General features: G+C 39.8%; 6 protein-coding genes across 6 annotated transcripts; 3 read left to right on the top strand and 3 right to left on the bottom strand. All coding sequences in view use genetic code 12, as the record gives it.

The window, feature by feature from the left end:
• Positions 1–211: 211 nt before the first annotated feature.
• On the top strand, positions 212–739 carry NCE4 (Nce4p; the record flags this gene model as incomplete). Its single annotated transcript, XM_051755167.1, has 1 exon — positions 212–739. The coding sequence occupies one exon, from the start codon at positions 212–214 to the stop codon at positions 737–739; it is 528 nt and encodes a 175-aa protein (XP_051610821.1).
• A 71-nt stretch (positions 740–810) lies between these two features.
• On the bottom strand, positions 811–2,658 carry KGF57_000673 (methylenetetrahydrofolate reductase (NAD(P)H); the record flags this gene model as incomplete). The annotated part of the gene is made up of 1 exon (XM_051755166.1): positions 811–2,658. The coding sequence occupies one exon, from the start codon at positions 2,656–2,658 to the stop codon at positions 811–813; it is 1,848 nt and encodes a 615-aa protein (XP_051610820.1).
• Positions 2,659–3,365: 707 nt separating this feature from the next.
• On the bottom strand, positions 3,366–5,969 carry KGF57_000672 (DEAH-box RNA-dependent ATPase; the record flags this gene model as incomplete). Its single annotated transcript, XM_051755165.1, has 1 exon — positions 3,366–5,969. One exon carries the CDS (start codon positions 5,967–5,969, stop codon positions 3,366–3,368), a length of 2,604 nt encoding a protein of 867 aa, XP_051610819.1.
• Positions 5,970–6,210: 241 nt separating this feature from the next.
• On the top strand, positions 6,211–8,076 carry URK1 (uridine kinase; the record flags this gene model as incomplete). Its single annotated transcript, XM_051755164.1, has 1 exon — positions 6,211–8,076. One exon carries the CDS (start codon positions 6,211–6,213, stop codon positions 8,074–8,076), a length of 1,866 nt encoding a protein of 621 aa, XP_051610818.1.
• Positions 8,077–8,325: 249 nt separating this feature from the next.
• UCF1 (Ucf1p) lies at positions 8,326–8,940 on the bottom strand (the record flags this gene model as incomplete). Its single annotated transcript, XM_051755163.1, has 1 exon — positions 8,326–8,940. One exon carries the CDS (start codon positions 8,938–8,940, stop codon positions 8,326–8,328), a length of 615 nt encoding a protein of 204 aa, XP_051610817.1.
• A 2,130-nt stretch (positions 8,941–11,070) lies between these two features.
• On the top strand, positions 11,071–11,223 carry KGF57_000669 (uncharacterized protein; the record flags this gene model as incomplete). The annotated part of the gene is made up of 1 exon (XM_051755161.1): positions 11,071–11,223. A coding segment is annotated over one exon (153 nt), but the record flags the coding sequence as incomplete, so codon positions are not given.
• Positions 11,224–11,388: the final 165 nt, after the last annotated feature.

Genomic DNA, 11,388 nt, shown 5'->3' with positions numbered 1-11,388 from the left:
CCTGACCATTGTAATCAATACCAGGTAGATCCCCAAATTTGTTCATCTCGTGTATTGTGTTTTTGCGAGAAGAGACGCTACCACCTCTGCATTTATACTTGGTCGACTCCACCGATCACCGCGTGAACCTTTTGCGAGGGAAAAAGTCACAATTTATACGCGGTATGACAACTGGACCTCTTTACATGTTTACATTGCACATTACTTCTAAATGTCCTTGATACCCGCAGAGTTTGCCAACCAAGAGAGTGCCACACTAAGGCACGCAGTACTACTACACATTATTCGCGTGGAAGACATAAGTGTATCCAAATTGAATCAAATAGATGAGTGGAAAGAGATTCTGGACCCAAACAATCGGTTTGTTGATCGGTTGAACAAGTCAACGAGGATTATTCGTCAAATCAACGATGAAGAAAGCGAGCTGTCGTCCACCGTGAAATCAAAGCAGTTTTCGACTTACAAGCTTCTTTTAAGAGACAAGGACGACCATTTCATCTACGCTTATGAGTTGGAACCTTTGAAATTTGTACGCAATGAGCAAACGAGTACTCCCATTCCAATAAAATTGGGAGGTCGACTTTTAGTCAAGCCGGGAGCTACAATACTGAGGGGTGTACTTCTACTAAACCACAAAAATTGCGAGTACAAAGGTATACATGCATCAGATGCACATTTGGTGTCTCAGTTGAATGATGGACTATCGACAAGGGAAATTGACATTTTATCCAGCTCATAATACATACCTTCTCTATACATATGGCAGTACTTTATTTGAATACTGGTTCACAATTTCCACGTCGCTAATTGCTATTGTAACAACTGCTCCCACAAAGCATCTTCGTTGGGGAAATCATGATGTACTAGACTGACCAACACATAGTCATTGTATATTGAATTCAACAATTCGAAGCTTTTCAGATTCTTTTTGTAACATCTCGCCCATTCTAGCCACAACAAAAACGCCTCCTCATTCCATGCTTTGAAAGATTCATAGTCTATCACCGTGGGTTGTAAGATTTCCTTTTGTGGGAACACTCCCCACGTTACAGCGCTTTTTGATTTAGAATAATCTTGTTCAATTGGTAAATTCAGCTCGATTTTCCCCGATTTGTTTCCGACATAATATGTAGTTGAACCATCAAGCCTCGATCTAAGCTGCTCCCAATCACGAGCTGGCATGAACAACTCAACAAAAGACTTTTGGTATACAATACCATTAGGCGGACCCCAACCAAAAATATTGTCGGTTGATTTGCAACCATTTACTGCTGGTTGAGAAGCCACAGAAAACCACCCTTTTTCATTCAACTCAAACAACTCTTCCTGAATCAATGCTGTTTCAGGTGACAACTGCACATCGGCCCATGGGATGACGTCAATCTTCCCTGAAAGATAGGAAGTGAAAATGCGACTCAAGTCGCGTACCAGTTCGGGCGACCCCCACTTGGATATTGCCTCGCTCTTGTCATAAATTTTCAAATTGGGCCCGTATCCATCAATCTCACCATATGCAGGCGAGTTTGAGTCTCCAAACCTACCATTAGGGAAATCATCCCAGATGGCTTCTTTGCCAAATGCACCCAATCCCCTACTGATGTCAACAACGGCTTTTTGAGTCAATGGTTCAATAACGGATGACTTCCTATGCTTCCGCTGCTGTGGTGGTGCTATCACTTCGTCTTCCTCGTCAGAGTCAGAAGCAATTGCATCTTCAATACCAAACACTGGAGATGGTCGTTCCAAAACGGGATGCAAAACTGTAGACTTGTTTAAAATAGATGCCACTGCTTTTTCCAAATTTAGAGTATAAAAGTGGTAACCTTTTATATCTGTGCTTCCGTCTATTTTGCTTATAATGTCACACAAGAGGTCAACACCAACAGCCTTGACAGCATCATCATCGTTCTTTATTTCTTCAAATTGATCATAGATACTCCTTGGAATAGTGGCATGTGAAAGTTTTGTTGCTCTTGTAAACACGCGGTGAGTGGTAACGGGCATAAGACCGGGAATTAATGGCACATCTTTCAACTCAGGTGTTTGCTTGATCAACTTTTCGAAAGCAATAAACTTGTCTACATCAAAAAACAACTGGGTGATAATGAAGTCAGCTCCGGCTTTAACCTTTTCAATCAAATACGGGATATCCTTGCGAGGATTTTGATTTGATGTATCTGATCCATCTACATGGCCCTCGGGGTATGCAGCAACCCCAATACAGAAGTAATCACCATGTTCCTCACGGATATACTTTACCAAATCCACAGCGTTCTTGAATTGACAATTGGGTGTCCAATACTCTTCAGTCCTCGGTGGATCTCCTCTCAATGCTAGTATATTTCTTATGCCGTTTTCTTTTGCACGCTTCAATGCAGCATCAATAACTTCCTTGTTGGTGTTTGTACAAGTCAAGTGTAAAACAGTTGTTGCTCCAATTTTCTTTTGACATGTAGCTGCCAAATCTAGTGACTTTTCACTAGTTGATCCACCAGCTCCCCAGGTCACCGTGATGAATAATGGGTTAAATGCCAGCAAACGATTCAACCTTGCAAGCAAATTTCTGAACCCTGAATCAGTCTTTGGAGGGAAAAACTCAAATGAGATAAATTTTTCATCTCGACCTAGCAGTCGGATGAGATCTATTACCTTCAGCATGTCACAAACGGAAGGGGGGGAGAATTTATCTAAGCTGTAAAGATAGGGGGGAGGCGAAAGGCTGTTTTAGTAGCTGTAGTAATCTTGAATTTTCAAATTTCGAAATTTTTCCGCTCATAATTTTTTTTTTCTGTCTTTTTTTTTTTTTTTTTTTTTTTTTTTTTTTTTTTTTTTTTTTTATAGGGTGTGTNTTTTTTTTTTTTTTTTTTTTTTTTTTTTTTTTTTTTTTTTTTTTTTTTTTTTTTTTTTTTTTTTTTTGACTCCTTCTCCACATGAAGAAAGTCAGTCGTAGTCTACTACTCCATAGGAGGCTACATGCTGGTAAAAATTTAATTAGGAGTCTGAGTTAAAACTATAGATGAGGTGCGTATATGTCTTTCAAGGCTGTGTCGTTTCACAGCACAAGAGACTGCAAAAAATCTGGAAGTGAGGGAGTCACTTCAAATAGATCAAAGTTGATGAGCCATGCTACTTTCACCCAACTCATTCACTCGTTCACTCATCAACGGCAACGTGATGCTTGAATCGCAATTGGACTACTTGACACTCCAATTGCTCTAGCTTTACTTGAATCAGTGATATTTCAGCAAACTCCAAATCTTCATTTTACCAACTTCCTTAACTTCCAATTTAGAGATTCTCCACACACACAGAACTCAAATTTCAAATTCAGTGCCAGATCCACTCTCTCAAACTTTCCAGTCCACTCAAGTCTCACTCTGAATCTTTTTCACAATCAGCTCATCCAAAATCAAACAGTTTCTCATGTACTCTTTACTAGTTAGTACCAATTCATAATATACCAAATACTTTGGCTTATGCATCTTCTTTTTGAACAAGGTCGAAGACGGATGTACAAAACAAGGCACGTTTTGTTTTGATTTCAATAATGGTTGATAACAGTCTCCCATGGGTGAGAGTTTGACTATATTGTTGAAAAAGCCACTAACCAACAGTCTTTGAATGGCTGTGTAGAACTGTGGCACCGCTTTTCCACCATTCAAGCTCTCATTACCACCAACATGCTTCTCACTCTCACCGCGTCCAATCCGATTGCTATTCACATCAACACCGACTTTTTTGCAAAGTTTAATCACCTGCTGGAAAATATGACGTGCTCGTTGTAGAGTCTTGTATTGTAGGAAATGGTCCTCACACCACTGCTTTGAATACCCGGTGTTCAGCCACAGCTCGAAAATGTTCAACAATGTCAAATGGTCTCCCTCGGGTGCATCAAATTGACTGTGTCTTTTCTTAATCACCTCTTGATCAACTTGTTTTGGAGAATACTTCAAGTTTGCTGACTCTGTCAACATGGCGATGATTATGCAAATCTCCCTAGTAACGCCAAATGCCTCACTGCTCAATATACATTTCGTCAATACCGGGTCAAGTGGGAACTCATTCATTTTGAAACCAGTTTTGGAGAGTTTCCCACTAGACTTGATTGCTCCCAAAGAGTACAAAAGACTCAATGATTTCATAATACTCTCCTTCGGTGGTGGGTCTAGAAACTCAAAATTCAACAAGTCGTTGACCCCAAGAGACAACAACAACAAAATAACCGAGTTCAAATTTATCCGTTGAATCTCGGGTTTTTGCGAGGAATCCATTTCATTATCAAATGAGTGCTTGGTGAACATCCGGAAACACTTTCCCGGCCCCACTCTTCCTGCACGACCTGCTCTTTGATCACAATTGGCCTTGGAGCAAGGAACAACAACCAAACTTTCCATTCCCGTCGAATGGTTATACTCATTCTGTTTGACGTAACCTGGGTCAACCACAAATGAAACACCCTCGATAGTAATGGATGTTTCGGCTATGTTTGTTGCCAAAATGACTTTCCTGGTATTGATCGGCGCAGGCTCGAATATCCGGCTTTGATACTCGCTGGGCAAGTTAGCATACACAGTACATACCAGCAATTTTCTGTCCTCCAATTGGTCTCCAATCTTGACAATGGCATCCTGTATTTGAGTTTCGAGTTTTTCAATTTCATCTTGTCCCGTTAAAAACACTAGGATGTCACCGGGAAGTGGCTGGGTCAAATGTATTTGGAAAATGGTGGTCATTACCGCTTGTAGATAGTTTGCCTCAGGTTGCTTGGTGTAGTGTATCTTTACAGGAAACCGCCGTCCAGGTATATTCAATATGGGTGCACCGTTGAAATAACTTGAAAACTTTTCGGCATTGATTGTGGCACTAGCAATGACAATCTTTAAATCTTTCCGTTGTATCGACAAATCCTTCAACAAGCTCAACAAAATCTCAGTAGACAATGTACGTTCATGTGCTTCATCAATCATTATAGCACCATAGTTGGATAGACCGGGATCATTGAGAAACTCTCTCAAAAGCATACCATCAGTCGCAAACTTTACGATAGTGGAGGGGGAACAGTTGTCATCAAACCGAATCGAGTAGCCCACTTTACCCTTTGCTCCCCCCAACGAGGTTCCCATTTCATCAGCAACCCTTTGAGCCACAGACACAGCGGCAATCCGTCTTGGCTGCGTACACCCTATGATTTTGGTATCTCCATGAGAATAGCCACCTTCATATAGGTACTGAGGCAATTGAGTTGTCTTTCCTGAACCTGTTTCTCCCACAATAATAATCACCTGGTTATCCTTTAGTAGATCCAAAAATTCCTGTTTGTATCGGTAAACAGGAAGCGACGTTTTCACTTTTTCCAAGTCTGCCAATTTAGTAGATGGCCCAGCTTCTTGTTCCTCTTCCCCATTCAATACACTTTCCTCGTTGTCATCAAAGTCGACGTATTGGGATTCATCAAACACGTATTCGTAGTCATCCTTGTCTGCTAGATGGATTCTGTCATCAGTTTGAAGATTCAACTGCTTTGCTTTATTGAATTGTTCTGTTTCCCAATCGACTTTTCGTTTCACCATCTTATCGGACTCATTATTGCTTTTGATGAATTTGCCATGAAGTAAATCTCTTTTACTGGGAAGGGAGTTCCTATCCACCTCTTGAGACGTGCGATCGGTGGTTTTGTAATTACTTGGCCGATATGTGTTGCTTCTCCTTGATTCATTTTGAGATTGAACTACCTGTAGTGAGCGATTAGTGTTCAGTTGGGTTTGGATATCGTCAGGTCGCCTTCGTAAAATCAGATCTTGTGTAGATGAAGCTTGATTTAAGTCAGATTGGCCATCTCTTGTATCAGACTCGGTTGTTGTTTTCGCAGTAGTATTTAGAGGTACTGCACCATCAGATTGATCATCGTCATATTCAATGTTGGCTTGTCTTCTTCGATGCCCCGTTCCACTTTGTCTTGAAGGATCCATAACCGCTCACTGTTCCCTTGAGGTGAAATTGTCCCTTTAATCTCCTCAACTCGGATATCTGTGGGGCCCTTTCAAATGTGCCTAGTGTGGGATATTCTTTTGAAAGGTTTGTGCAACACTTTGTTTTGGTGGGAAATTCAAAAGGTAGCGAAATCAATACCGGCGATGATCTTCAAAACAACACAGTACACACCTCGCTTACGAAAAGAAGAGATCAAAACGTCATCCCGATCCATATGAGATGTCACTGACCCCCAAACAACGAAGGTACTCTAGAATTGCACCAACACAGGGTTCGACATCCTCTTTTATTTCACTTACAGACGATAATGTGCGAGATGTCGATGACACAGAGGACTCACCACTTCAAGAAGCTGATGGATCACCATTCCAACCCACGAAAGCGTCACAATCATTTAGTGATTTGAAGTTGGACGAGGGTCCCTCTAGGATTACTGGCCACCTACGGAACCTTGACACTCCTTCATCATCAGTTGCAAGCCCAACTTTAGGTGTTACCCATCCATCCAAGCTTGGCCGATCATCATTTACAAGCCCCTCAGAGTCAACAGTTTCGGTTTCTTCTGCCTCGATGATATCAACTCCATCTCGACTTGATGGGGTTCCACATTTGCAAGATGAACATCTTGGTGACAAGTTTGCCCATTCGTCATATATCCCCCCTTGGACAGCTCCTTATATAATTGGAATTGCTGGAAATTCAGGAAGTGGGAAAACATCAATTTCACAACAAATAATTCAAGGTATCAATCAACCATGGACAGTGCTTTTATCGTTTGATAATTTCTACAAGTCATTAACACCCGAGGAGAGTAAAAGGGCATTTGCAAATGAGTACGATTTCGATACTCCACTGCTGTTGGATTTGGATGCAGTTGTTGAGACTGTACGCACATTGAAAAGAGGAGGTAAATCGACTATCCCAGTCTATTCTTTTGCCAAGCATGCAAGAACTGACAAGACAAATACCATATATGGGGCAAATGTCATTATAGTTGAAGGTTTGTACGCTTTGTATGATCCCAGATTGTTGGAAATGATGGATTTGAAAATTTATGTTGACACCGACTTGGATATTTGTTTGTCACGGCGGTTGATTAGGGATATTCTCTATAGGGGCAGAGATTTGAATGGAGCCATCAAGCAATGGACGACATTTGTCAAGCCCAATGCTGTCAGATATATCAACCCGACTAAGGAAAATGCCGATTTGGTCATACCTCGAGGATTGGACAATACGATAGCCATCAACCTCATGATCAAACATATCAAGAACCAATTAGCTCTCAAGTCCAAAAAACACTTGGAGAATTTGAAAAGTTTGGGGTACAGTATTGAGTTTAAAGTGGAGAATTATCCCAATTTGAAAATCTTGCCACCCACAAATCAACTACGAGGCATCAATTCAATCTTGTTCAATAAGCAAACGTCAAGGGATGATTTTATTTTCTACTTTAATCGGTTAAGTGGAGTATTGATTGAATATGCTCAACTGAGTTATTTCCAATTTACACCAAAGCAAATAACTAGTTTTGAGAAGCACTACAAGTTTGAAGGGTTGCAGGCCAAACAGTTGCAAGTGGTTGCCGTTAGTATCATTCGAAGTGGCGATTGCTTCATGACTTCTTTGAAAAAGACGTTTCCTGAGCTAAGTGTTGGAAAAATGTTGATACAAAGCGACTCATCGACTGGTGAGCCTCAATTGCACTATGAGAGCTTACCACATAATATCAACAGCATAGGCAAGATATTGTTGTTTGATTCACAAACCATTAGTGGGGCAGGTGCTATAATGGCAATCCAAGTGTTGGTGGATCATCAAGTTGAACAGGAGAATATTGTATTTGTGAGTTATTTATCGACTGAGATTGGAGTTAGGAGGATTTTGAATGTGTTCCCCAATGTCAAATTGGTTATTGGGAAACTATCATCTATAGACATACCACAAGTTGAGCAAGAGGGGGAAAAGGAGCCAGAGAAGAGTAGTAAAGAGACGAAATTGTGGTATAACGAAGAGCGATTCTTAGACAGTCACTGGCATTTTAGAAACAGATTTATAGATAGTTTGTACTTTGGAACAGACTAAACAGGAAACACAGAAGTGAATAATTGAAATTTTGCAAATATGAGAACAGCAGTATCTATTTCCTAACAATTGTATACGCTCAATAACAGGGTACCTCTGCACTACAACAAATTTTTTTAAAAGAACAAGACATTTCATTCATTCATTCATTCATTCATTCATCCATCCATCATTCCATCATAATCATTTCAACATAAACTATAAAAAAAAAAAGAAAAGGTACAAAGAATAGCCAACTTGGTGAAAGTGTTAATTCAAAATAGGAATAGCTTTGAAATCAACATCAACCATGGCTGAATCATTAGTACAAGAGATATCCAATTCCAATTTCCAATGCCTATCATACAAATCCTCCTCTTCTTTACTAAAACCATGATCAGTTTCATCTCTAAAAGTCCAAGACAATTTGTCAAAGGATTCAGTCATTTCTCCCTTATCGAAATTCAACTCATAACCACAACACTTCAGTAAATCTTTAATCAAATGATTCTTGATATGGTGTTGCAAGTTACGTTTAAACTTTTTCGAATTCTTGTTTGAAGTTGGTTTAATCTTTTCAACATCATCATGACACTCCTTCATGACAAATGGTGGATAATAGTGTAATCTACCATGGAAATAATCAAATTCATTGTCCCAAGTTTCATCACGAACAAAAGCTTCAAATTGTTCCAATTCGTCAAATTCACGAATTGTGGGTGGAACCAAAACTTGCTTGACAACACCTGGCTCCTCAATCGACTCAACAGAAGTGATGGAGGAAGACCTAGCTTTTGGAACTGGTTGCAAGTGGTCCAATGGTTTAATGTTATTCAAATCTAATGGAACAATATCAGACTTGTTCTTTTTCTTTTGGCCCCCCATTTTGTCTAGTAATAGTATGGTTTAATGCTTTTTTTTTGTTTTTTTGTTTTTTTTGGTAGGTTAAGATCGTACTATTGTGACGACAGTAAAAAGTGAGTATATATGTGTGTTTAGAAAAAGCGCAAAAAAGTCAATTCTCTCAGCCTGTTTTTTGCGACCTTCGGAGTACTATTTTGTGCGTGTGTGTGTGTGTAAAGAAAATACTAGAACAGCAAAAGTGAGTTTTGATAGTGTGAGTGTGTATGTGTGTTATACTATGCTATCTGGTGTAGTTGTAAAGCTCAATTGAGATACTTAAAAGTTGAAAATGAATAGTAAAAGGAAATGTGTGTTATGAAAAGTATGTTGTTGGTGTCTGTTGTTGAAAGGGAAATTTAGTTGAGTATTTATACAATGTGTGTAATACGAGTATATGTAAAAAGTGGGAATAGTTTTAGCTGCTACTTGTGATTGGTTGGAAATTGACAACAACAACTACCACTACTACTATTACTACTATTACTGCTATTACTATTACTCCTTACTTGAAAGTGGAGAAGTGTTATCCGCTGCTGTAATGGTATATGTTACATAGTTAATGTTCAATGTTAATAATCGTGTGATTGTGTTAATCTCTAATGTTTATTTGTTGTTTGTTCTCTTTTGTGATTTGTGGGGGGGAGGGGGGAGAGAAAGATTTTAATTTTTTTTTTTTTTTTTTGCTTTCCTCCTTCTATTTTCTGATTCTGCATGACCTCACACCACACCAATACACCCTACACACTATACATCACACCACATATGGCATATGGCTATTACAACTCACACCACTTTGTCTTTGCTGCTATACCTGCCTTCTTTACCACACACCACACACTACACACACACACTACACACACACACTACACACACACACAAAACATACCACCATCTAAACTACACAACTCACTCCACTAATTTACACTTTATACGTTTAGTACCCAGAAAAAAAAAAAATAAATCTTCTTCTCCTCCCTCCCCTTTTCACTCCCCTCAATTCCCCCTCTCTTTTCTTTCTCATTCTTTATTACTTTTGTTCCCCTCTTCTTCTTCTTCTTCTTCTTCTTCTTTTACTCATCATCATCATCTTCCTTCTTTCTTCAACTCCCCCCCTCCCCCCGTCTAAATTGAAATGAAAAAGAAAAAACGTTTATGAGGTTACAGTTTATTTGGGTTGTCTTTATATACGAGAGAGAGAGAGAGAGCAATGAAACCCCAATGCAATTGAAGAGAAGTTGGAGAAGGTGTGTATTGTAATACACAATCATTCTTACCCCCTCTAACTGTTTGAACTACACCAACATAGTTCAGCTAATGTATAGTGTAACACAAACTTACTCTCACTGTAACAAAAATATGTAGATAAGATAAGAGTCACGTGCATATACAAAGTCTTGTTATTTTTTTTTGTTTCTTTTTTTTTTTTTGGTTTTCGCGTCAATAGAATGGACCTGAATCATGTGGATGCCTTTTCCAAATGGATTTTGCACCAACCCAGCACAAAGAAACCTACCACTCCCACTTAAAACACACCAAGTTCTTGACCAACTTGAGAGATGGACTCTTGAATGTTCTACATTAAGTCACACGGTTCAATACACTACACGGAGACATTGTATGGTTGCAATTTTCATCATCGCCAACTACAATTAATAAGAGGAAGAGGGGTGGGGGGGGGGCGGAAAGTGAAAGGAATTTACTTTAGATCCAGGTTGAAACAAAAGGACTTGCTCCCGCACACGGAGCCAAAGCACCATTGAATAACATGTTACGCGAAAGTTGGGTTCAAGTACGACTGGAGACAAGAATCCTTCAAGTGTATGAAGGACTCCCACTTCATGAGGACAGCCTTGTTGACTGAGCAGGATGAGGCAAGGAGATTCACAGGTCAAGAGAAATTATTTCGTTTGCAAAGTTATCCTACAAAGACGGCTGTTCTAAATTGAACCATTTGCCACAAGATCATTGAGAACGTGATGTTCAAGGTGATGCACAAAAATGTGGAGTTTAAGCTTGACAGAAAAACCATTCTCTCACAATTTGCCTTTCATTGGTATCACATAGGAATGGTGGAAACAACTATACTCCTATATAACTTTGTTTTGCAACTAGATGCAGTCACTGCTCAACCCAGTCGGCCATGGGCTGCAGCCACCACATAAAGTCCATGAAGATTGTCCTGAGCAATCAGCTGGTGCTCAGAGGATTCGTCAGCTCCCTACTAGAAGTACCAAGATATACTTTACACTCCCAACGGAGATCGTAGTCCAGTGGCTGCAGTTTCACGTAGTTCAGTGCTGGTGGGATAAGAGGTTACTCTCATCTAGCATCCACATGTCAATCGAAAGCTCAACCCCTTCGATCTTACCACCACCACCAACATCAACAAGTTTCAACAGAGCACCACAATGGTAAGAGATGCGCGAGATG

Source organism: Candida theae (genome assembly GCF_024610275.1).
Source record: "Candida theae strain CBS 12239 chromosome Unknown scaffold115, whole genome shotgun sequence".
In the NCBI taxonomy this organism is placed as follows: domain Eukaryota; kingdom Fungi; phylum Ascomycota; class Pichiomycetes; order Serinales; family Debaryomycetaceae; genus Lodderomyces; species Lodderomyces theae.
The sequence above is the reverse complement of the archived record's forward strand: the minus strand, read 5'-3'. Positions and strand labels throughout refer to the sequence as shown.